Source organism: Lepisma saccharinum, chromosome 3 (genome assembly GCF_977018435.1).
Source record: "Lepisma saccharinum chromosome 3, izLepSacc3.1, whole genome shotgun sequence".
Lineage (NCBI taxonomy): Eukaryota > Metazoa > Arthropoda > Insecta > Zygentoma > Lepismatidae > Lepisma > Lepisma saccharinum.
The window spans coordinates 81,971,159-81,998,893 of NC_139231.1; the positions used below are offsets into that span (position 1 = coordinate 81,971,159).

Below are 27,735 nucleotides of genomic sequence, written 5' to 3' on the forward strand. Positions count from 1 at the left end.
ATTTCAATGGAAAAAACATAAAAATTGGAGTTTCCCCCTCTTCTCCCACTATTTTGGGGAGAAGGCGCGAACTTTAGTATTCTTTTCAAAGAATGGATATTTCTCAAGAGAATGAAACATGGTCCATGTTCTTGGGTGCCATACAATAATAAGCCAAGATGTGATTATTATTTTTTTACAAAAAATATGTAATTTGCATTTTTGGAGGAAAATTGTTATAACTCGGACACTATGGGAGCAATCTACTTGGAATAAGTTTTGTTTTGCAGCTAAAACATCATAGCATGCAACCGTGTACAATTCAGAACGCCTAACTTAGGAAGGGGGGTTTGGGGGCGCGACCACCGAATTAAAAAAAAAACCTGGGATTTGCCCCCTCTTCTCCTGCAATTTGGGAAGAGAGCACAAACCTTAGTATTCTCTTCAAAGAATGGACGTTTCCAAAGAGATTGTAACATGTTGCATATTCCTGGGTGCCATACAAGTTGAATAATGAGCCAAAATGTGAAACTCTGTTCGGAAATGTGGCATGGATATGTAGCGGAGAGGGGCGAGGTTGGTCATCACTATGAATTTTCCAGGCTTGCTCCAGACCTGTGTCAGAGTTTCCACCCAAACATAAGAGTATGAAGGTCCAAAAAGCACATTCATTTCGTAATCAGCACCATGATACCATATGGTATCATCGGGCCAGTACGACCTTACTCTGATGATACCATATGGTATCATCGGGGGAGTAAAGGTTAAGCCTCTAAATATTACGTGGAAAATGCATTGAATTATCATTTTTTCTTGTCCGTATTGGAGTAGTAAGGCGACTTGTCAGCAGATGGAGGGGATACGAGCGGGTGGGGCCGTCCGATAGTTGTCGGACGTCGTAGTAAGGCATTTTGTTGGGCAAACTGAAGGAACATGGAAACAAATAGGTTCCATTGATACATACGATTTTTGTCGAATATCGCCACCCGACAGAGTATCTCAGTACAACATGCGACAGAAATTGCATGGACTGCAACATCCAACAAAAATCGCATGGATAAACAAGAAGAGCTTTAGACTGCAAATATGCTGCTGGAATTTTTTTGCTCTTCTGGCTCACTTCGCCTTATTTAATGTAGCAGTGCTTACAAAGGTTTTCTTTCATCATCCTGACGTATTACTGGTTTTGCACAAGTTAACATACGTTTACAATGACATTGCACTATTTGGTTTGATTTGGTTTGAATTGGTGTTTTAAGTCCACTTTGTGCACAGTAAGGCTAATCGGGACTGGACCTACAGTTTAAAGTGGAATCCGAACCACTATGTGCTTCCACCGGGTATCGAACCCGGGACCCCTTGATTACAAGGCGACGACGCTACCACTGCGCCATGGGGAGGCCCTGACATTGCACTATTCTTAGATATCAAGAATAATCCAACCAAATGGGATATATATTGAATAATATCACGAAAAAAATGAAACATAAATCTGCATTGATGAACGTTATAAAAATTGGCAAGTGCATGCTCCCAACCTCAAACTTACTGCAACACTAGTATTGCAATGAAATTAACGCCACTCTCTGTCCTGTCTCTTTAAACTCGTGAGAGATGGTTACTAATCTCTCACTGATAAGGTTAATGTCCAATATTATGAAATAAAATACTAATAATAAATACATAAATATTTTAATATCATACTCGTATTTACTCGAATCATTCAATCATAAAAGCAAATCACTTTCTTCAAGAATTGACTTTTCTCTGCCACCCCTGCTAAATTTTCACTTTCCATCTACTGATTTATACGAGGGGTGGCCAGAAAGTAATTTCCAATTAGTAGGGACATTTATTTTTCGCAAGCGCCAAAACCGTGAAAAATGGTAATTGCTGCGAAGTTGTGCTTATGAATGTGCAGTGATGTCTGGACACATTTTTCGCCCGTTCGAAATATCGAAATAATGCGAATTTGGCATAAAATGCGTATTGTTGGCGTTTTTAGCGATTTATTTTTTAAAGAAATGTCCTAGAACAACGAAAAAATTCCATGAAATCCAACATTCTTGTCTTTTCTAGGCCATGTTTGTGTACATAGAACATGCAAGTTTTCCAACATTTTACTCAAGAGTAAACTATAGAGTTATACGTACATGGAATAATTCCGACAGCTACATTAAATCATGTATTTCGCACGATTTTTTCAACTTTTATCAAAACCATTTGCATCACAGAGCAAAGTGGCAGGGTTCTAACAGGAGATCGAGTGCGCATCTACCGTCACACGGAAGCCACATCTTTGTATTTGTCGCACGAGATATGTTTTGAATTACCAAGCTAAGTGCGCACGATTGGCATTTGTCGGGCGAGTAATAATGGAGCTCAGTCATTAGGGCGTCTGACTACTGTGCGAGAGACCCGGGGTTGATCCCCTGCAGGGGTGAACCGGGATGTTTTCCACCTATTCAAAATGCTCCGGGGCCCACCCAGCATCATATGAAGCTGGTACCTTGAGGAAACTTTGAGGGATAAAGGTAGCCAGGAGTGTGGTGCTGATCACATCACCCCCACCTTCAGCCATGATCAAGGAAGTGCGGGGCCCTAACTCCACACCCCTATACACCGTCATGGAAAAGTGCAGGGGAGCACTTTACTTTTACTTCCTCAAAAATCTGTTCCAACATATCAAACTGTCACGAAAATATGTAGACCATGTGACCTACAATTTAAAAAAAATAGTTTAAAAGCACATATATATTTGGCAGATAAATGTTCTAAAATAAAAATGCGAATTTTGGGAAACTTAACACTAACAAGTCAAAAAAAGATAATGCCAATTTTTGGTGCCATAATATATCGTTATCTGTCACGTGAGATTGATTGACTTTAATTTTTTTGGGTGCGTCGCCACTTATGGTCATTATGCACCCTTCAGTATATACAGGAAAAATTCCATTATCTAAAATCCTTAGCTACCTTAAAATTAAAAAGGGGGTATGGAAAATAACTTTCCCAAAATAACTTTCAAGATATCAAACTCTCACATGGCATGTGACTTACAATTTGAAACAGTAGTTTAAAAACACCATGAAGGTATAATTTCAGATATTTGCCAGAAAATGTGCTAAAATGAAAATGTTAATTTTGGGGAAAATAACACCGTATAGTAAAAAATAAAAAATAAGAAAATACACCAATTTGAAAAGAAAACAAATCAAGGTCCCTACCGATTAGGCATAAATAAAACAAGAATATCAGTTGTAAGTCATTGCATTAGTAACAGTGAGTCCTAACATAATTTTCGGCATAATCACCACCGTTGTTCTAGCATTCGTCGGCATGGCACTAAATTTTGTATGTCCATGGCATATGTGTCTGACGGCAAAGACTGCAACTATCTCTACCACAGTGTAGCTGTCAAATCCTTGCCCTGCCAGAAACCTCTTCAGTTAAACAAAGAGATGAAAGTCTGTACATTCAAGGTCAGGGCTGTACAGAGAGTGGTTCAAAATCTCTCACCTGAAGTGATGCAAAGGGCCCGTGTGTACTCAGCTGTATGGGGTTGTGCACATTCGACTGGCCTTCCGTGAATTGTCTGCACCATCATCTGACCATACTATCCGGTCTGCACACCTCACACGATTGCTGGTGGCTCTGTGCCAAATTCTGAGCGTGCTACATCGCAGTCGGTGGGAGACTGTGTGAGAGCTGCAATCTTTAACCTAAATAGAACTGTCCTAAAACGGCTGCATTGCAACTGTACAAGATTACAGCTATATGCCACTTCTTCCTGCCTGCATGTGTATGTGTCGCTCTCCGACCACTAGTGCTGCGTATAGGCACCATTGGAGCTTTTTTCAGCACTCCCCTCGTATATGAACTTTCAGAAGCTTATATTATTAGTGTTCCTGTTTTAATGTGTGGTTAGCTAAATCAGGTACCTATACAATGCTATTCTATAAATTCCTTGCGTTAAATTTCTAATAGGCAACCTACATACCCTTTTCATCGGCATTAATGTATGTTGTCAGTTTCACAGAACTTCACTTGGATATACTGTACTGAAGCAGAAATCCCATTGATAATGTAAGGAAATATGACACTTTATTTTGTTCGATTTAGTTGTTTCACTTATATGCTAGAGTTAAGTTGTTTGCTTTGCAGAGCTGAGAGAAGTAGCTTTATGCATTGAAAAACGAGTCCGCACTCATGGTTCTTGCAAGCAGAGGGTTCCAAACCTCAGTGGAAATATCAACATATAATACAGAATGTATAAGGAGACTGATAAATTACAAATTGTATTTCTTAATCAATCACTCTTCACTCTTATCTCATTTAGTCGTAACTTTAAAAATAATCAAATATTTTATTTTAAATTTACTGCGTATGACAAAATTCCGTAATCCTTCCCTAGCTTGTGAATTGTAATAATTTTCCAAATTCACTATTTTGCAGTTTGAATTCAAATCATAGAGAATAGAGAAATTCAGTCAATTTAATAGAAGATGATGTTGGTACTTAACAAAACCATACGTGGATCTGTATGAGTTTATTATTTCCATTTTGCAAAAACATCGATTTAGTTTAGTTTTTTTATTGTCAGGGAAAAATGTAAATTTTGACCTGGATAACCTGGAAAAGTCAGGGAATTTCATTTCTGCTTGTTTGTAGCCACCCTGAATTATTAATTCTTCTTAATGCTGAAAGAAATCGTTACACTGATGCAGTTAAAGCTGGCATTGACAAAATGAGTGTAGCCAACTTGTAAGTTTCACTCATAATGTTACGAATATTGTTCGTGTTCATATATGGTACTAGTGCATGTACAGGTTTTTTCAAACTCGGGGAAGAATAGAGAGCAATCAACTCATTCTTTAGCTTCACAAAGTCAAGTAATAATAATAATCCTGTATCACACCCTCTGTTTCATTTTCCGTCATTTTTTAAAAATATTTTGGGAAAATACTGCACTGAGCCATGTGGAACTTTGAAAAAGGCCCAGAAATAATAATAAACCAAACTGTAAACTAAATGTGCATTACACTGTACCTCCAAGGAAAAAAATCAATCGCTGCCACCTCTTTGTTCAACGAAACAACAAGCATACTCTTCTCTGTAGCTATCACCTCACCGCATGCAGCCAACATGATATTCATGCATTGTGAGGGGGGAAAAGCAGAGAGGGGAGGGAAGAAGCATGCTAGTAGCCCACGTTAAAATCTTCTTTCGCTGATGCGGTCCATCTGAGAGCTTGCTCTGCGACGACATTAATGAGCATTTCTACATTCTAATTTCTTCATATAGGAGAAGTATTTATTTTACACGAGAGCACTCAACTAAGCTTATATTACATTTCTTGGATCTGAAGTGAAAGAAAGTAATAATTATTATTTTCCCACAATTGACGCATGCATTGCATTTATAACTCCATTAAGCCTTGTTTCCATGATTATGAAAAACTAAATATGCTGACCAAGGCAGTAATTTATTTTATTAAAAAACATAAACTAACGTAACGTTTCAACCTTCTAGCAAGGTCTTCTTCAGACTCTGTATCAAGTACAAAAGTAACCAGATACAGCAAGAAGGGTAATATATATACACAAACATTACTCCCTCCAGACTATTTAGAAAGTTGTTTGGAACTTTCTAGCAGATGACTTTCACTTTCCAACTTTACTTTCACCTAAAAGGCTAAACACTTCCATATAGAATGTGGTTGGACTTTTTAATCTCACGCTCTTTTCCCTTCATTTTTCTTCCTTCTCCTCTCCTCTTTTTCTCTTGTCCTTTCCACTCTTTCCAACATCTTCTTCCATTCTTTGTTTAACTTCAGTCCCCCATTCCAGTTCATTGTGTCTTCTTCGCCTTTCTTCTCTATTTCCTTGGCTTCCTTCCATTTTCTCACTAGCATTCTCTTCTCCCTTCCTATCTGCTTAGCCTCATCCCACTCTATGTCATGTCCTGTTTCTCTCGTGTGTTTAAATATTGCATTTCTCTCTCTCTTAAGTCGTACTTCATCCCTATGTTGTTTCAACCTGTCTTTCAGCCTTTTTTTTTCGTTTCTCCTATGTACACACTCTGACATTCTTTACATTTTACTTCGTAGATAATCCCTTCTTCTTCCTCTTCTCAGTTTTCCTTTTTCTTGTTAGCATTCCTTGCTATTCCTAAGATGCTTCTTCCTCCCTTCCTGTAAGTTTTAATTCCTGCTTTCCTAAGCACTTTGCATATCTTTTCTGTGGTCTTCCCCATACTCCTTATTCCAAACCTTCTCTCCTCTTTTTCTTTCTCTTCCAATTCTCCCCTGCCCGTTTTCTTACTTCTTCTGTTTATGTCCAGTCTATCCTGCTTCTCATAGCCATTCTTTTCCAGCTGTTTCCATAGGCTATTTAATAGCAGGAATTAAAACTTACAGGAAGGGAGGAAGAAGCATCTTAGGAATAGCAAGGAATGCTAACAAGAAAAAGGAAAACTGAGAAGAGGAAGAAGAAGGGATTATCTACGAAGTAAAATGTAAAGAATGTCAGAGTGTGTACATAGGAGAAACGAAAAAAAAGGCTGAAAAACAGGTTGAAACAACATAGGGATGATGTACGACTTAAGAGAGAGAGAAATGCAATATTTAAACACACGAGAGAACAGGACATGACATAGAGTGGGATGAGGCTAAGCAGATAGGAAGGGAGAAGAGAATGCTAGTGAGAAAATGGAAGGAAGCCAAGGAAATAGAGAAGAAAGGCGAAGAAGACACAATGAACTGGAATGGGGGACTGAAGTTAAACAAAGAATGGAAGAAGATGTTGGAAAGAGTGGAAAGGACAAGAGAAAAAGAGGAGAGGAGAAGGAAGAAAAATGAAGGGAAAAGAGCGTGAGATTAAAAAGTCCAACCACATTCTATATGGAAGTGTTTAGCCTTTTAGTTTATGTTTTTTAATAAAATAAATTACTGCCTTGGTCAGCATATTTAGTTTTTCATGCATTGCATGTGCCCAGAATACGCATCTGGTTCTAACAGGAGATCTAGTGCGTATCTACCATCACACGGGAGCCACATCTTCAGTATTTGTCGCGCGAGATGTGTTTTGAATTACCAAGATAAGTGCACACCATCGGCGTTTGTCGAGTGAGAAATAATGGAGCTCAGTCGTTAGGGCATCTGACTACCATACGAGAGACCCTGCGGGCAGAACCGGGATCTTTTCCACCTGTTCAAACTGCTCCTGGACCCACCCAGCATCGTATCGAGCAGGTACCTGGAGGAAACTTTGGGGGTAAAGGTAGCCAGGAGTGTGGTGCTGATCACATCACCCCCACCTTCGGCCGTGATCAAGAAAGTGTGGGGCCCTAACTTCACACCCCCTAGATGCCTTCATGGCTTGGTGCTAAGCACAGGGGAGCGCTTTACTTTTACTTCCTCAATACGTAAACGATGTGACCTACAATTTAAAATAATAGTTTAAAAGTACAATGGAAGTATCAAGTTTTGGTACATTTGGCAGAAAAATGTTCTAAAACAAAAACTCGAATTTTGGGAAAAATAACACTAACAAGTCAAGGAAAAAAAAAGATAATGCCAGTTTTTGGTGCCATAATGTATCTGTATCTGTCACATGAGATTAATTGATTTAAAATTTTTGGGTGCATCACCACTTATGGTCATTATGCACCCTTCAGTATATGCGAGAAAAATTCCGTTATCTAAAACCCTTACCTTAAAATTAAAAAGGGGGTATGGAAAATAATTTCCAAAATATCAAACTCTCACAAAGAGGCGTAGGCCATGTGACTTACAATTTGAAACAGTAGTTTAAAAACACCATGAAGGTATAATTTCAGTTATTTGCCAGAAAATGCACTAAAATGAAAATGTGAATTTTGGGGAAAATAACACTGAATAGTAAAAAATCAAAAAAAATCACCAATGTGAAAAAAATTAACGTCTCTACCGATTAGGCATAATTAAAACAAGAATATCAATAGTAATTTATTGCATTAGTACCAGTGAGTCCTAACCTAATTTTCAGCATAATCACCACCGTTGTTCTGGCATTTGTCTTAGCATGGCACTAAATTTTATATGCCCATGGTATATGTGTCTGACAGCAAAGACTGGAACTATCTCTACCGCAGTGTAGCTGTCAAATCCTTGTTCTGCCAGAAACCTCTTCAGTTGAACAAATAGATGAAAGTTGGTACATGCAAGGCCAGAGTTGTACAGGGAGTAGTCCAAGATCTCTCACCTGAAGTCATGCAAAGGGCTCGCGTGTACTCAACTGTATGGGGTTGTGCACATTCGATTGGCCTTCTGTGAATTGTCTGCACCATCGTCTGACCATACTATCACTCATGACATCCGGTCTGCACACCTTACACAATTGTTGGTGGCTCTGTGTCAAATTCTGAGCGTGCAAAAATCTGATTACTACGCGTAGGCTACAACGCAGTCAGTGGGAGACTGTATGAGAGCTGCAATCTTTAACCTAGAACTGTCCTAAAATGCCTGCATTGCGACTTTACCAGATAACAGCTACATGCCACTTCTTCCTGCCAGCATGTGTGTGTCACTCTCTGGCCACTAGTGCTGCGTACAGACACCATTGGAGCTTTTTTCAGGATGCCCCTCGTATATGAACTTTCAGAAGCTGTTATTAACAGAGTGTTCCTGTTTTAATATTTTGTTAGCTAATCAGGTACCTATACAATGCAATTCTATTAATTGCTTGCATTAAATTTCTAATACCTACATACCCTTTTTGTCAGCAATAATGGTATAACTGCATGTTGTCAGTTTCACAGTACTTCACTTGGATGTACTGTACTGAAGCAGAAATCCCGTTGATAATATAAGGATATATGACACTTTCTTTTGTACAATTCAATTGTTTCACTTATATGAAAGAGTCAAGTTGTTTGCTTTACAGAGAAGAGAGAAGCAGCTTTATGCATCGAAAAATGAGTCCGCACTCATGGTTCTTGCAAGCAGAGCGTTCCAATTCCAAACCTCAGTGGAAATATCAATATATAATACCGAGAATCGATAAGGAGACTGATAAATTACAAAATGTATTTCTTAATCAATCATTCTTCACTCTAATCTTATATAGTCGTAACTTTATAAAAATAATCAAGTATTGTATTTTAAATTTGCTGTGTATGATAAAATTCCATAATCCTTCCCTAGCTTGTGAATTGTAATAATTTTCCAAATTCACTATTTTGCAGTTTGAATTCAAATCATAGAGAATAGAGAAATTAAGTCAATTTCATAGAAGATAATATTGGTACTTAACAAATCTATACCTGGATCTGTACGAGTTTATTATTTCCATTTCCAAAAACATCGATTTACTATAGTTTGTAATTGCCAGGGGAAAATATAAATTTTGTCCTGGAAAACCTGGAAAAGTCAGGGAATTTTATTTCTGCTTGTTTGTAGCCACCCTGACAGCAGTGTTGCCACTATTAAATTTCCAACCCACGTATAACCATAATAGGAAGGAATACAAAGCAGAAAATAGATAGTAGGGATCCATTGCTTTTCTAATTTCTTAGAAATACACAGAATGCTACTCTATCAAAAATGACCAGGCACTAAATGAATTACACATCACACAATAACATAAAAGTGAAAAGTCGGGCACTATGCCTGTTTCTCACAAAGATCATTAAGGTGAGTTCGGACCTTTTTATACCAGTATTTACCTTCCTCCATTTTCCTTGGTAATGTCTGTGAAAAAGTGGTGAATCATTGGACGGACTGTTAAACCTTTCTCCTAATGTGTACTGTGTATTTAATTTATAACGAGATCATGACACCCACCAGCTCCCGATTTCGATTAAATTTGCTATACACCTTTCCTTTATAGTTGAAACAAACCCCCTAAATTTTTTAAGCTCTATCTGAAACGGTTTTCATTTTACAGCACTTTGAAATGTCATCAAATCAGTGTTGTCCGTCACTATTTGAGACCCTCGACACAAGATACCCTTGCTTACATTTTATTTCTTTTCTCCTTACCCAATCATCAGATCTCTTTGAAATTTTACACAAAGTTCTATGAAATAATGAGAATTTCAGAAAAAAATAGATCAGCACTCAAAAATTTTTACAAATGCCTATAAAAAGACTAATAATGGATTTGTAGCCTAATTTTTGTTGTGGGAAAACTAGGTTACGAAAATCTGAATTTTCATCATGTGGGTATGATGGAACCAAAAACTTTTGATGTTGAAAATCATTGCAAGGACATGCTTTTATTCTACAAAAAATTTTTTTTTTTTGTTTTTTGTTCCTTCTAACGAAAATGTTAAGTTTTTTTTTGGAAATTGCCTAAAATTTCAGGGTCAATTCGTACCAAATTGTCCAGCACTGTTCGCTCGACCATTTTTAAAATTTTTCATTTGTTTGTCGTTGTAACCCTTGTACAATGGTAGTTCAAAACAGGCATTATTTTTCTAAAACTAGACTTCGTTTGAAAATGGCAACCATTTTTGTTTCATGACTTGCAACATTTTTGGCCTATGCAGACAGTTGCGATAATTATGATAACTCAGCTAAGAAAAATTATAGAAATCTGTGGTAAAAAACATTCTTTTCAGTACATTTCAGGCTACATTTTATGTTCCGTATCATTTTTCACCACATCTAATGCAAATGGCTGAAATTTAGGGTCAAACTGACTGATATTCAATTTTGAAGGGAACTCAATGTATAGGATATTTTCTTTAGTAGGTAAGCAATGAAATATCAGAGCTATAATTATTTTTAGAGGAAACATCTACATCCAAAGTTTCAGCAGAAAATATTTGACACAGCCCTACACACCTTTTCTTTGATAATAGCTACTAACGGGCTTACTATGCCATTTGTATGTTGCAATTAATTAATACGTACAATAATTGTACGTAATTACATGATAGTTCATTAAAAGTAAATAATTATAATTGTAAGTAATAACATAAATTTGTCTGTTTTTGCCAAACTTCCCCCTGTTGTAACTTTGTTAATCATGTAATATCAATCTTGAAATTTTTTACAGGTACCTCTTTATGCAGTAAATATCAACTTTTATTAGATTCCCAACCAGATATCGGTTTGATTTCAGTTTTAAGTCAACTTTATGCAAGGAAGGTTAATCGAGACTGAACCTACAGTTTATTAAAGTGGGATCCGAACCAGAATATGCCTCCACTGGGTATCGAACCCAGGACCCTTTGATTACAAAACGTCGACATAACCACTATGCCATTGGGAAGACCTTTCCAAGCAGACATATATTTGGGGCCCAAATTTTGAGAAAAATGAGCATTTTCAAAGAGCTTTAACTCAATGCGGAAACCAGTAACAGAGCTCAAAATATTTTCTGCTGAATCTTTGGATGTACATGTTTCCTCTTGTTACCCTGCCCTCGTGTCAGGGCAACAGTGTTTTTTTTCCTTATTGAAATATTTATTAATATGTTAATTAATTGGGTAATCAAGTGTATAAACATATATATGTGTGATTAGTGTAAATCAATTTATTATGCATTGTTCGTATTATTCCATGTATAAATACCATGTAGCTCTCTGTTCTTTCTTCGTGTTTCGAACGTTCAAAAGAAAGGCGGGCTTAAAAATTTTGAAAGAAGGGCCGTTGGCAACAGACGCCAACAAAACGTATATAAACTCCCAGATGAGAGTGGGGGAGTCGGCTGTTGGAACTGAGACTTGGAAGGGAGAGGCTGTTTTTGCTTCGGTTAGCTAGGACCGGAGGACAGATCTCCCGAAACGGATGCTGTAAGAGATTGGATTGCCGGGCAAGCTAGTGCCTTGGTGTCCGATTTACAGGTAAAAAGGTAGTTTGTACTGGATGTTATTTTGAAGTAATTACGGTGCGCCGGGCAGCCTAGTGCCTTGTCACCGTGGAGGTTGAGAAATGTACACGTCGGGCGGCCTAGCGCCTGTTAAGACGTTTCTTGGAGTAACGCGAGTCTACCTTGTGACAAGCGTACTTCAGATGTAATTCATGAAATGTAAAGCATCCAGGTACAAACAATAGAGATTCCAACATCAAAATTAGAGTTTTGGCCTGATAAATAATTAGAGAAATGAACGTTCGGATACGTCTTGTATATACTTGAAATTTTACGTTAATTAAACTTATAGAAAATACCAAAAATTTCCGTTTTTAAATTTCACACAAGCTGGACAAGGTAATTTATCCCCCTGATCATAAAGGTTTCGCAAAAGATTTTCCGTTGTCTCTTGTAGTTAATTATATAATTATGTTGACTTGTAGCAACCCACGTGCATTGTCGTACAAAGAAAGATACCCCTAGAAAAATCTGAGCCGAGTACGAAGTGCACCGAACCTCGAGTGCGGAGGTAAAGTGTGGGGGGCAGGATAGTAACACTCTAAAAAGAATTATAGCTCTGATATTTCATTGCTTACCTACTAAAGAAAATATCCTATACATTGATTTCCCTTCAAAATTGAATATCAGTCAGTTTTGACCCTAAATTTCAGCCATTTGCATTAGATGTGGTGAAAAAAGATACGGAACATAAAATGTAGCCTGAAATGTACTTAAAACAATGTTTCTTACCACAGATTTCTATAATTTTTCTTAGCTGAGTTATCATAATTATCGCAACTGTCTGCATAGGCCAAAAATGTTGCAAGTCATGAAACAAAAATGGCCACCATTTTCAAACGAAGTCTAGTTTTAGAAAAATAATGACAGTTTCCACTGCATCTGTCTGAACCAGCCAGTCTGCAAGTCTTTTAGCTGCCTGAGCATGCATGCCATGTCATTTGGACAAGGTTGCTAAGTAACATTAGTAGATATAATATGCACCTACCTCCCTGTATAAGATGAATGTAATTATGAGGATCATTTTCTTCTACAACCTGTGAACTTTTAAAGTATGGAATTGTGCTGATGTTGGAGCATAGGTTGTTCTCAGCTTATTGGTGTTTCCACTTCAATTCTTGAACCTCACAGTGAATAAGTATGCTAATGGACAATTTTGTACTATTAACTATGCCAGCAGCTGCTTAAATTGATATTTTAAGTTAATTGGCATCAGTATAATGTGAGGCCTAAATTTTGGTGGGAGGTAGAACATGAACTTCAGCTCAATCAAGATCAACAAAAGCCTAACCCTAACTTGTAAATTTTAATAAACCTGAAAATTTCTGGGGCAAGTTCCCTCTTGCCACTCCTAAGTTACACCTTTGTCATTTGGACTATTTCTTGCAGCTATCATTTCCATTTTTAAATTTCTCTTTTTTTCATTTGACTTTGACATACAATAGTGGATAAAATGTACCTTAACTCTGTATTAGACATGCTTATAGATTTCAGTGATGTGCTGCAGATATGTGTGTATGAATTAGGGAGAACCTACTTGAGATTATCCCAAGCATTGTGCATCAACATTCCAGCCATGGGTGAGTACATATATTTTTTTTCTAGGGTTGAGCTGATGCTGCTTTCAATCAGTGCCGATAATCTTGTACATTAATGTCAATATCCATTGTTCATAGGACATAGCCATTTCAACAATGCATATCAGCCTGTACTATTGCTTTACAGCGTTCATGGATTCACTTATGAGATAAGCAGGGTATTAAAGTTGCTATTATTTAATCTTAGTAATTTTGATAAAAAATGAGAGTTACTTTTGCGTAACTCTGAAGGAATATTCAGACTACATGGGATGAGCAGACCTGAATAACCAGCAGATGCTGGATTGGAGATGTAGGCAGCAAACCTTTGTTTTGAGAAATGGGCAACAAATCCAGGATTTGAGAATTGAGTAATAATAATAAATATTTGTCTACTGATCTCTAACCGAGACCCCGAGAAAGTACCGTCCAGTATTTCTTGGGCTACCTGAACTTAAGAAAAGTATCTGCTGGTGTTTGTTAATTTCAATACTAATACCATTAAAATCAGCACACGAAGATCTTATCTAGCGTGATCGTCTTGTAATCAAGGGGTGGAGGCTCATAGTGGTTCAGATTCTTCTTTAAACTGTAGGTCCAGTCCCGATTAGCCTTACTGTGCATAAAGTGGACTTAAAACACCAAGTCAACAATGAAGATCTTATCAGCTCAGCCCTAATTTTTGCTTCTACTAATTGACAAAATTTGATTTTTAGTGTCTTATTTTGTGTATGATAATCACTTATTTCCAGTTGAGTTCACTTTGGAGAGGTAGCAGGGTGGCTACTCACCAGGAATTCCGGGAATTATGCATGAATTTTTCTCCATAACGTGAAAAATTGCAACTTTTATTAATTCAAATCCCATTGAATTTATACATACTTAAAAATAACCTGAAGCAAGTTTTTCACAGCAAGTGGAAAATAAAACATCTCAATTCGTTTACTTTGTTAGTGTCCTTTGAAGAACAATCTATATGACAGATAGAAGATTAAAAGATCATATATATTAAATTCATAATTGGGAAAAGAGAGACGTACTTACTTTATCCGCAAAACTGTTTTCTTCTTTGTTCTATTAATTTCAGTAACCACTGCCACCGTCCTCGTTGGAATTTACGCTAAGTGTGCTGTTGTTAACTGTACGTCTGCATAATGCGGGAAGTGTATTATGGCATGTTTTTCCTTGATTTTGGTGTCTACGAGTGTGTGGGCAGTGTGTTCGACTTGTACCTTTTGAATTTTATGGCTATTGTATTTGATGTTTTTAGCAAGACCAGTAGTGGGTTGGGCTTTTTTCGCATCTGTTAGGTGCTGTTGGATTCTTTCATTGACAGATCTGATGGACCTGCCAATGTAATGTGCCTTGCACTCGCACTCTGCATCCTATACACCTGGGTTATCAAGGGGATAGAGGAAGTACCGTTTGTGTTCGTTTAGTTTATCAGCTATTTTGGCATTGGGTTTCCAGGCTACTTTGGTGCCATATGGGAGAAGGGCTTTGAATATGTGGTTGGATGTGGTGGGATGGTAGCGGAAGGCAAACCATTTATATTAGCTGCTGGAGGATGATTGTGGCTGGTTAGGGTGTGTGACCTGTATTTCCGCTTTACTGCACAAAGTGGAAAGTTATGCCAAAATAGCTGATGAGAATTTTCATTTACAGCTTAAAGATTGATGAAAACTTCATTATCTTACAAAGAAGTAGAATAAGAGCTTCGTATCTTCTCTAACCTAGTCATTATTTCCTTCCATCGCCATAAATCAGAACAGTCCACAGCATTTACTCGAAATGACAAATAGCTTTGTGTTGCAACCCCATAGGGGATGGCCCATGATTTTCAACCTTATGACCATGGTTATATTGGAAAGGAGGTGGGTGTCAGGAAAATGGCATCTGTTTTATTGAACCCAGGTGACCACGACAGTGTCTATTTTTTGGTGGGAAAATAACTGACTTTCCCGAGGACTGAACTGACCCTTAAGGTCTGGACTGGAGGTGGGAGATTTAGGGTTAAACACTGAGATCATCTGACATTCTGGAGCTTAAGTATCTTGAGTATCAGAAGCCACTCATCTTCTTACAGCATTATCGCTAGCTATATACTTGAGGTTCTAGTCACTGCTAGTGTCGTTTTTTAATATTGTTTTTGAACTACCATGTGTTATCTGTTCTGGAAATCTTTTCCTTAATTTCAGACTGAAATGATTTCTGTTTTCATTATTTGATGAATATTGAGACAGGTGTAAGTGAACTTTTAGTCTCTAGGGCTGAGGCGATACATATACCGTATTTACTCATGTATAATGCGCACTTTTTCCAAAATTTTTGCCCCCAAAATCTGTGGTGCGTATTATGCACGGAATAATTCAGACAGCCAACATGAAACTGTACAGAGTCATTACATGATTTTGGGACACTTACATTGATTTTTCATGTTTACGGAACCCTATCATGTTATATATCGTTGTAAAGCTTGAATCCTGCAGTTTCTGAATGTGGAAACAGTATTCTATATAAGATAACGACACTAATGTGAAATGCGGTTGAAATAAGTTCATCAAAAAATGATGAAACGTTCTGATTTTTATGGTACTTTGGATGAAAGAAAACATAAGGAAAAAGATAATAAAAATTAAAATGTATTCTGGCCAAATAATATGACATACATGGAGTGTGTAAATTCCTTAATGGAAGAAAGCTTGTGCTGCTAACTGCTATTTGGAAGGTCCTGAATGTGCCTCGTATAAATGTTACATTAATCACGGAAAGAAAAAGTATATATTTTGAAAAAGAAGGAATGAGCAATTGAATAGGTATGACATCATTCACTCTCGATCAGCATAGCAACAGATTTACAACCTACAACTAAGCAAGGCATTTCTTGAAACTGGATTGTACTGCACATTATATACGAGATATAATTTTTTTGCCACTTTTACCCATCCAAAATGCATGCGCACTATACACGTGTAAATACGGTATATCAGTTATTGACTAATACCAGTCTATAATGCATAATTTTTGTTATTTTGGCAACAGCATTGCAGAGAGAAATTGCATGTGAAATTTTGAAGATTGGCTTGTTAGCAATTATCCAAAAAGCCTGGATAGAGCCGATATATACATCCCACCCACCAATTTTACTCATCTGCTAGATTGAATGGAAGTCTGGTCATGGTGGTGGTAACTGAGCTTGCTTTAGTGGTCCAAGTATCACCATGCCCACCTGTACAGGCTGCAAGAGGGGCAGATGAAGACTAAGGACCGGTTATATAAACATCACTAACTGGAGATCAGATTTGACCTACGATCCGTGAGTGAACTAAGTTCAAGCTTCTATCATGTTGTATAAAGCAAATTGTCGATTTGTCGATCTTAGATCAAATCCTGATCTTGGGTCAAAGAAATACGTTTGGCAACGTGGCAAATCCAGACATGTCGCTAGTGTGCCTGTGATGTTGCCAATTGTCCAACACTGAACAGCAAACATTTTAAAGTCTGTTTAGGTAAATGTATGTATTTAATATTTGAATAAAGAATAAATCTGAGGTGCTCGACGTAGTAAATATTCGAACATTTTGCAAATTTAGTAAAATCATGTAAATTGGATACTAAACGGCCATATATTGCTTGTGCGAGTTCCACGTGGATGATTTATCATTGACAACGAAAGCAACTATTGGTTCTCGGTTGCAAAGGGGAGAAAAATATGCTTGCATAAATAGAATTTTTTAAAAAAAATCTGTATTTCTTTTTAATGCTAAAAAGAGAGATAACAACTTTCTTATACTCGGATTTGGAGCTATTGTTCATGTAAGGAAATTTTTATTATATTTATTTTGTGATTACTCGATAACGTGTTACAGGTGGACCATTAGTTCCTGTAAGTAGTATACGAAATTTTCCTTGCACTTAATTGAATAACCTACGTTGTGACATGTAAAATGTGTTTGCGTTTTCCCGAATGGAAAGAAATATTGAAACAATAATCGCGTTTGTCCTCTCGGATGTAAATTATGCCCAAAACAAATAATATTCAAAATAAAATATGTGTTATTTATATATCGGGAGGAGAGAAAGCTTTACCAACTAAAATGCAACGTGCTCGGTTCATAAAGCAGTAGATATATACACTACAGCCAAAGTTATATGCTCTGTTCCATTCTGCGGACAAAATGGAATTGCAATAACACTTTGCTGGATGCAGTAAAGCGAAATGGTAATATTTTTATATTCCCTCTTCATCCTAACGCAAGTTTTACAATGATATCAACAAGAAAACGTAAGCGGGTCATTTTTTTTTCTGTTTGTATCATCACTCGATTGTTCTCAAATTACTTTTCTCTGATCGTGCAATTAAACAATGTTACAATATGCTCTTGCAGTTATTTAAGGCAAATTTCAAGAAAAAAATACATGGTATTTGAAACAGTAAATAACAATGACACACGATATATGGAAAGAAAGAAAAATTGAAGAAATATTTATCATTGTTCACCTCGTTGTGCATGCTTCTTCTTTATTATTATGGAAACAGGATTTTATTAATTGATTCTCCCGTTTTGCCGCATACGTTCACTTGCAACACATTTTACAAGCAAATATTCGTTAGTACAGCCCATGGTACAGCCATGTTACAACAGCTGAACTACGGTCAATGTCTGCTGATCGGAGAAATATCGCGGGTCAACTTTGATCGCAGGGACTTAATCTCAGTTCAACTTTTATACAACACAAAATCAGAGTTCAGCGTGACTGCAGATCAATTTTACTGGCTAATTAAGGATCAACTGTTTTATACAATCGGGCCTGAGAGGTCTAAATTTAAATTGCAAGAATCTTGGAAGGTTTTAATCTTGGATTTTTTAAATTACAATGCACTCATATATAATTGTTCTGATATTATGAGTAAAACCATTGCAGGAAACTGGATCATGTTTGATTTCGGTGCAAGGTGATATGTGCATTTCTCTATCCTTGAAATGGCAGAAAGGAGACAACTAAAATTTTGAGTCATGTGGTTAGGCGATGGTGATGTTCATGGATTTTATTGAGCATTTAATTCCATTCTGTTTCTTCCCACCTTTATCCAGGAAAAGCTCATGAAAATCTCTGAAATACAATTTTTTATTCAGGCAACAAGGTGCCACCAAATTGACTTAATTTGACAAGATTGTTCATTTTGGAGCAGCATCTTTACGAATGACATACCACAATATCGAGTTATTAAAAAATGAAAAGTTTAAGCACATAAGATGAAGAACTAGCATCATAATAAAATATTTAAAATGAAAATATGTTAATTATATAAAATTATTCCATGCCAAATAACAAAAGAAATGTGGTATTTCCAACTCAACAAAGTCCAAATTTTGTTGAGTTGGTGGGAAATATGAAGTCAACTGTGTGTGCAAATGTTTTCAGAGCTTTGGGACTCGTCGACTTTTGCCAACATTTTTACAAAAAATGACAACTCTGTACAGTGAATAACAACCATTTACCATATAGAGTTTAAGTTACTTGTGCTTTGGGAAGGACAACCCAGGCTTTCAGGGGAAGTGAAACTTGAAAGTACATTTAGAAGAACGTACATTTTACACAAAAATTACTCTTCAGCAAATCACTGACCTCTACAGTAAAGTGAATAGAAAAAAATCTGAGATTTAGACTGTTAAAAAATCATGATAGCTCATTTTTTTTCACAAAGTTTAACATATTACCGTACATGTTAAATCCCATTTTTCTTGGCCATAAGCAGTGTAGGATGTGAGGAGGGGAGGGTCAGAGTTTACATTTCCCCACAAAAATTCTTGAGGAAACTGAGGAAACGTGTACTTTTTTTTTTTTTTTTCAAATCTCTAAACCTTGCAAGCACAAAACAATTCAGTGGAAACTTTCTCATCATTTTTCTTTTGGGAATTTTGTCTTCACATAGTTTTGAATAATCTGTGAGGCATGCAAAATGTGCTGGAACATTTATTTATCCCATGTAAATTTGTACTGCATTTTTTTTTTTTTTTGGTTGAAATTATGCATATTACCGAAATATACATTCATAGCAAACTTGGTAGTTGTTTCTATATTATACTAACAGGTATGCACACAAGGAAATTTTTATAGTCTATGACTGAAAGATAATTATTGAGACATGATAAAAACTGCCATTAAGAATTTACAGCTTTACTTTCTCCTGTGTGTTCCCCTTAAAAGAACCATGATTTGAAATACTTGGGTGACGACAATTTTGTTTCTTTTAGAAACAATTTTTATACATGTATATAACATAGGAAACAAGAAAACACAACATATATCTGGAACTAGTAACTTTAATTACAACACTCATACATATAATACCTAGAAACAATGTGTACATTTATGTTCTATGTTAAGAAAATAGTACTGCTCATGTCAAGTTTAAATTCATTTAAGCTGTTCTCTATTTTATAATTTAAGGTCATAATGATGTTCTAAAATGATCAGTTTTGCATAGGTAGAATATTCACTAATATCATACACTTGGATCAAGAATTATGTCAAATTGATTACTTAATGTAAAACTTAGTTTCTGTGCAATCTACATTTACGTCAATAGTTTCAAGATGTCAAATCTAGCAAAAAGGTTGCTCACTGATAATTATTGCTGGAATGTGAAGAAGGCAGCTATGTTTTAACCTTTCACTTCACAATCAAATAGGGCACATTCCCCACTATCACACTCATACAATAAGATTAATGCACAAACTGCATAACACTTCACAATTATGTACAATACCTATAGAACATAGTTTATTAGTGCTCATCGGAAACAGGTGATGGGCCATAAAATATCAGTTCGGGAATCTGCCCTCCCTGCACACCAGTCCCATTTGTGCTTTCTGATGAGCACTGAAACTGAAAAGTTACACATCCAACAGTTACCTCACTCATTCCTTCCTGACCAAAATAACTTAGCTCTCCACCATCCAGGATAGCTGAAGCCGTATAAAAGGATTCAGGTTCAATTTGAATTGGATGTTCAAAGTACACATGGAAGGTATTACTTGAACCATCAGAAAAGAACTTTGTGTTGTTCTCTGCAAGAACACGTCCCAGACGTTTAAGCTCTATTTTAACACTGTAATCGGCAGCTCCATTGGACGAACCGTATAGTCCAAAACCAACAACAAATATGCGTTTGTCAACACTAAACTGTATGCTATCACATCTTCCTCTGTACCGCCACTGGTTGCTGCGATATGCGCAGGACTGAAATCTATGGCAGACCTGTAACAAAAGCTTCTATTAGAATTCTGTTTTTATCATACTTTATTTAAAAACATAATGTCCTTTTGCAAAAGTGTCTAAGATGAAACTAACTACAAAAAGATAATAAAGCAATATATTTTTCGAAGCAAATTTACATTTTAGTTAAAGACCTGCTGAAACTTCTACTAGTGACAAATAGTAGTAATTGCTATAATTTCACAACACCATAAGGCATAAATATTCTGTGTGTTCCTCATTCCATTATTTTTTAAAACTTACTGTTGCGATTAATTTAGCACACTTTTAGTGCATTTGCAGCATTACATTTTCCTCTTCATTGCCTATATTTTACATTGAATGTTTGTATGCTTTGTACTTTTATTCTTTTAAATGTGGAAATGACAAAAATGGAAAAAAAATCAACTTTTATTGCAGAAATAAGCATTACACTACTAAAGACATGTGCTGACTTTATGTCCCCCTCTTATTAGAAGTTGGCACTACAAAGCCTCATGATGCCAACCCCAACATTCTGGAGCTCCCACTAGGGATTCATTTGGCTATGCAGGAGCTCTAGATACATTTCCATCAATCATAACATTAAAGTTTTGCAAGCCTGCATAAAACAAAAATAGTTTAAATTACACATTACCTGTGGCTTAAGTCCTGTTCGGGCTTTAATTGGATAACTCAATATGGGTTTATTTCGAGCTGTAAAATGGAGGAATATGTCATTGGTTTCCTGCAGTGTTAGGATTCCCAGCTGAGCTGGTCCATTGGCAAATTCTTCCAATGTCATTGTTGGGATGCGTATGAGATACAGGGCACTTCCAAGAACAGTTCTCTTGTTCTGGGAGGTCACCTCAAGATCCCTTCGAACACATTCTGCTGCTGCCCAATTTAGAGCTGCTTCAAACAAATGTGTTTCTTTACAATTTAGGGTTTCCCGAGCCAAAACAGATTCCAGTGTGTTGCTATCAATGTCAACAAAACCCTCTGAGTGGAGAGCCATTTCAGCCTGAAAGAAAAAAAATAATCAAGCATTAGCTTAAATATGCTGTGGATCAACTGATATGCTTAAAATCTACTTCTTGCATAACCATACAATGATAACATGTGACTTGCAAAAATATAATTTATCTGTCTATTTTAGTGACACAGTTACCATTCACAAAACTGTTACGAGCGTAGTTTGTTCATTGGTATTCTATTAAAGCTATGCTAGATTATGTACAACCCTGAAATTAAGAGCAACAACTGTGTGCTAAATTTGCCATATGCATTTTATAATCTAACACTGACACTTGTGTGAATGGTGACACATGGTCAGTATATCCAATCATAACACCCTTCTAAGTTGCCTCCCTACTGGCTGGAGCTCCTCAACTGTCTCCTAATGCTAAGTCAACACTGATATTAACTGCAAACACTCACAGGGGCAGATCATTACTACTACAGTATTTATTATGATAATTTAAAGGGAAAAAAACAACTTGAAACCATGAGGTTTTGCAATTTCAGTGGTACCAAATGACAAACCCACCTTTTCTTTCTATGCCTATGGATGAAGGCTTGCTGAAATTACTGTAATTTCGAAAGGGGAGGTGAAAAACATGCATAAAATGGTGGTAAATTCACCTGTGCATTGATGCGAACAACAACTCATAATTCCACAGGGAGGAAGATATAAAATGATAATAATAAATTTAGGTAGGCAATCTGGAACCATAGGGTTTAAACATGCATTTTCTTAATGCTTTTATGTGCAGATACAATTTTGAGATAAAGCAGTTATTTATGCAGCCTCACATGCCACTGTTATAACTTACACTATAAGGTGCATCAACATGCCAGGGCTAATATGTACAGAATTCCATTTTAGCCAATATGCAAATTATCAACAAAAAAGCTCTCATGTATCTGTTGATGAAAATAGACCAATTAATTCACCAAATTAGAACAATGCCTGATGTTACAGGCATTTGGAAACATTGTATTTAATAGCACCACCTCAATGAGAATTTCAATAGCAGCCTATAATTGGAAGAAGATAATCAATTCTCACTTTCTCTTCCATGTGTTTTTCTAATAATAGCCATCAACTTCAGTACTTTCTTGTACATTTGACAAGCAAGATGATGAAATGCATTGTTATTGTTTGAAAAACCCCAAGGAATTGTAAGTGAGTTAGTAAGGATTTATGAACATATTTTAATGTGATCACAAAGCAGTGAGCTTTGATTATGAGGCACACAGAAATATCAACATACATGCTATATATTCCATCCACTGACTAGAGATGCTGCAGGCTGGATTGGTGTACTTTCATCGCACATTTAAATCTAGTGTTTTTTATTTACTCAAGAGAATTACAACTTGCACATAATAGCAGATTACATGCACTGCATATATACACACACACTTTTTTGTACACTACATAAAACTTATATAAAATAAGCATCCTACTTACAATTTAACTGATTATAAGACAAGTTTGGATAGAAAACAGGAAAGCAATTTTAACCTCAGCAATTGAAAAAAAAAACTATTAGCCTTCAATTTCTTCCAACAAAAACAATATAATTCTAAACTTTTTTTTTATAAATCTTATGCAACATTATGTACCATGTTAATTCCAGAAAATGAAGATTTCTTTTTTTTTTTTTTACAACTGCAATATTTGTAAAGGGAATTTTAACATAAGCTCAAACTACTTTTCAATTGAAGAAATTGCATTATTTTGTAAATCACAGTGCTGTGACAAGAATTACTCTCCAATGACATGCCTGTTTATAACAAACATTTCATGTACATCTAATGCACACTCAAGAGCAAAGCTTACAGATATTCGATATATCTTGGAGATAAATTTACTCACTTTTTTAAAAGGTCAGAAAGAATGATGAGGTGAGAGAAGTCTAGGACTGCAAGTACTTTGAAAAATTGAGGCATCAGCTGAGCATGTTGCATCCTTCTTTCTGTCCAAAGACAAGATTTAATCACTGAGTTGCAAATAAAACTTTCAAATAGCATATGCTCATTTAACAGCAATTTGAAATGATTTGTCAAATAAACGTCATAAAAAGTATGCAACATTGCAAGCCAACACAACAAAGAGGAGGGGAAAACTATGCACAATGAACAGCAGAATAGCTTAAATTAAAATGTTCACAAGGAGTTCCTGGTGTGTTAACTCTTTAACATGAGGAATTACGAACACGAAAATAAGGACAAACTAAAAGAGATATCCTAAATAATGGCATTAATTAAGCAATACATTAAGATAAATGTGCTGTTCAGCTCTTTAGTAAAGAATGTACTGCTGTAAAAAAAATTAAAAAAAGGAGAACTTTTCTTGTCACAGAAATGTGACTGTGCAGTTGGAAATTTTCTAATTATACCTTTTACACCAGTAAAACTAAACTAGATAGGACGGATGAACATATGTATATCACATATTGAAACCCAACTGCTATGAGTCTCTTTAAGCCAATGTATACTGCATAAATTTCTTTTAAATAAAATGCACAGAGAAGCAATAAAAAGTAGCTACAAAATTATCTTTGGCTTCCTGCAGTAGGTCTCTGCATGTATCTTTACAAAATTCAAATTAAAAGCCAAATGATGATAAATAAAAATCTCCATTTTTTTCTGTTGACCTGCATAAATTTTTATGTTGCCTATAGTTTCTAAAATCAACGAATACTCAACGTGATTATCTTTTTAGTGGTATTACATGATTCTAGAACATAGTATGTGCTTATTAGATTTTAATTATTATAAGAGATGGCTTCTTCAATTAAATCATTAAAAAAACCTACAGAGAGAACAATTTGGAGAAAAAAAAACAGTGAGAGTGGTTGATATGGATATTAACAGGTTATTCAGTTACATATTTTATGTTTGGTTATTACTATTCATGCATACTCCAGTTTAAAGTACATAATTTGAATGAACCTTCTTGGCCAGAAACAATGTTTCATGTTTGAAACTGAAATTAATGCATGTTCCACTTGCCCCACTCTTTTTTTTTTTAAGAAATCCATGTAGCACCTACTGTGCAACTTTATTGTTACAAGAACTTTTGAATAACAATCTAATAAAAAAAATACAGTACTCACCATTAATTTGTACACTAGAAAGTTTATTTCCTCAATTCATGTGAACTCCATTTGCACACTAACCAATATGAAAGTATGCCATAGCATTATTAAAACAAAAACCCCAAATAATTGTGAGGATTCCAAAAATCGAAATATGTTGTTAAACTGTACATCATTAGTTTTAAATAATAACAATCAGGTTAATATTTTCATTTCAATATTCAACCTCCCTCTTATGTCATTATTTTATTAGGGATGTGGTGTGCCAATTTTTGATATGACAAGGACTGACATAAAAGTTTGCCAATGCTGATAACAGATATCCTACCAATCCAATATAAAATTACAATGCTCCATGAAGAACCTAAAGGGTTCATTCACCTCATCAATTACCATGACTGCAATAGGTTTTGCATTCAGATATTTCCTGTACGAAACAACAAGACACTTGTATTGATAAAAAATAACCCAACAATGGCAGGATTTCGCACCAATTCACCAATCTGGCAGAGATCAATACGTGCACCAATTAGTCTGAGACCTACTTTTAACCAATCCATTATTTCATTTCTAGAAGTTCATTAAAAGTTGGCATATCTTTCATATTTAATGTAATAGTGTTGAATTATTTTCTACCTGGTAAAAAGGTAAAGTGCTCCCCTGTGCTATGCACCACACCATGAAGGCGTATAGGGGGTTGGTCTCTAATCAATGTAATTAGAATCAGATAAATATCAGCACTGGCAAAGGATAAAAAAATTACCAGTGAATGTACTTAAATTGATAAATCTACTGCTTCATTACATCACTACTTGTTAAAAAATAACTGTATAACACTCACCTGAGCATCAATGACCTCCCAACATCTCTGCATCAGTTCTGGTTCTTCAAAGAGCCGGGACTGACTCAAGAGCAAGCAAGCATTTTTGGCTGTGAGGCTTGTCTCAAGATAATTGACACAAGCTTTGGCAAGATGTGGAACAATATATTTCTTAGCCACGTACAAAGTGGCCAGAACAGTATCTGCCTCCAACTGGATCTCATCACAGTATAAATATCTGAAAGTAAAAATTATAAATTTAATAATATAATACATGCCAGTAATTACATCTGACCTACTGTATAGCAGATAAAACAGAAAATAGCATGAACACAGGCAAAAATTCAAACTTAAAACTCTCAGATCGCAAGACTGAAGTAACTCATTCAGTTGGGTAATATGTGAAATCAGAGGTGATAGAACAATGTTAGATGCAATAATTCTTAGTTAACAATTTTTTGTGAAAAGAAATAGTACAGTACATAGCGGAATTACAAAGATGTTTTCAGTTCAGTAGTTCAACAGAACTGGGTTACGAACTTGCCACTGAAATTAGAAGTTTTGAGTCCTGACTCGAACATGGACATTCCTTTGCCCATCTTTGTTGTTGGGATTCTCATAGACAGGAAAGTTATGTACAATAAGAAAAATACAAATGCCAATAGATTGGGGGCTTGTCCAGATTTTTCATTCTGGTCCAATTACAAAGAATCTTAATTTTATGAAACATTCATTCTGGCCTTCAAACCAATGAAGTCACAATTATGTAAACAAGCACTATATTTCTTAAATTGGCAACATTTCAATATTCCCATGGAATTTTTGTCAAGCCATATAACTGAACATTGCTGATTTAAGAAATATAGTGCCTCTTTAACCTTTTGGTGCCCAAGCGTCTCGAACGAGATACCCAAAAGTAACCCTCGGGGTACCAAGCGTCTCGATCGAGACGCTGTGTCAAGGTCATAGTTTTTACGTTATAACTTTTCTATTTTTGGCTAGAATTTCGATTTTATTTTTTTATATTGTTCCTAACACATGTATTTAACAGAAATGGTTTTTTGCATTTTTTTTGTCTTCATGAAAATGGAGGGGGAAAGGCTGCATTTTGAAGCTTGAATCAGTGGCGTACCGACCATTCCTTTTGGGGGTACAACTCAAGTTACATTGGTCATACGACAATGATGCAAATATTCTTCTGTTTCTTACATGCCAGCGATAATTTCTATGTGCATTTTGAACTTTTCATATCATTTTTTTCGGGGGGCGGGGGGGCGAAACCCCATTTATTTAAAAAAGTATTTTCAGGGGATTTCCCCCCTTTCCCCCTCCATAGATATGCCGAATGTGCATAAATTATATATCGTCTAAATCTGTGATTCATTCTTCGTACAACGGTATATCTTTCATATCTCTAGGGCATTTAGTTTCTGAGCTATAGTCATTTCAAGGTACCGCTGCATTTTGAAGCTTGAATCAGTGGCGTGCCGACCATTCCTTTTGGGGGTACAACTCAAGTTACATTGGTCATATGATAATAATGCAAATATTTTTGTGTTCCTTACATCTCAACGATCATTTCCATGTGCATGTCGACACTGTCATGTACTTTTTTTTGGGAGGAGGGTGGGGGAACCAAATTTTTTTTTCCGAAATTTTGGAATTTTGAGAGTTAGCCCCCTCCCCCCCCCCCGCCACATATACGCCGAATTTGCAAAAACTTCATATAGTCTGAATGTCTGGTTCATTCCGCGTACAACGGTATATCACTCATCTCTCTAGGGCAATTAGCTTCCGAACTACACTCATTTAATTGAAACTCTGCATTTTGCTCAAAATCGGCTCGGTACCCAGAGGCTTACTTGTGAAAAAGGTCTTGGGCGTCAAAAGGTTAAATAATTAATATGTTTGTTGTTTTGAAGCATGTGTATACCAACCAATGCACATCATAAGATAAATTCAATCTAGAATTACATATAAAAGGAAGAGCATATATGTAGAATGTTGCAATTGAAGCAATATTGCTTTGTGAATGCATTAGTGTATGCTCCTCTCCTCCCTCTTTTCTGCTCTCCAGGAAAAATACCACAAAATTTACATCTAAAACAAAATGAATTAACATGCTGGCAGAAGACATGTAACAAATTTTG

At 36.1% G+C, this 27,735-nt stretch overlaps 2 protein-coding genes across 7 annotated transcripts in view; one reads left to right on the forward strand and one right to left on the reverse strand.

The window, feature by feature from the left end:
- Window positions 1-27,735, forward strand: part of Brf (Brf RNA polymerase III subunit) — a 193,685-nt gene that overhangs the window by 19,209 nt on the left and 146,741 nt on the right. For all 3 annotated transcript variants that reach the window (XM_083118907.1, XM_083118909.1, XM_083118908.1), the window contains exon 5: window positions 13,313-13,417. In XM_083118907.1, coding sequence (XP_082975033.1) covers window positions 13,313-13,417 — 105 coding nt within the window. The remainder of the gene's footprint in view (window positions 1-13,312; window positions 13,418-27,735) is intronic.
- Window positions 19,723-27,735, reverse strand: part of lute (BTB/POZ domain containing protein 3 lute) — a 61,091-nt gene continuing 53,078 nt past the window's right edge. For all 4 annotated transcript variants that reach the window (XM_083118910.1, XM_083118913.1, XM_083118911.1 and 1 more), the window contains exons 4-6: window positions 25,607-25,823; window positions 21,315-21,680; window positions 19,723-20,680 (exon numbers count right to left, since the gene is read on the reverse strand). In XM_083118910.1, coding sequence (XP_082975036.1) covers window positions 20,207-20,680; window positions 21,315-21,680; window positions 25,607-25,823 — 1,057 coding nt within the window. In that variant the 3' untranslated portion in view covers window positions 19,723-20,206. The remainder of the gene's footprint in view (window positions 20,681-21,314; window positions 21,681-25,606; window positions 25,824-27,735) is intronic.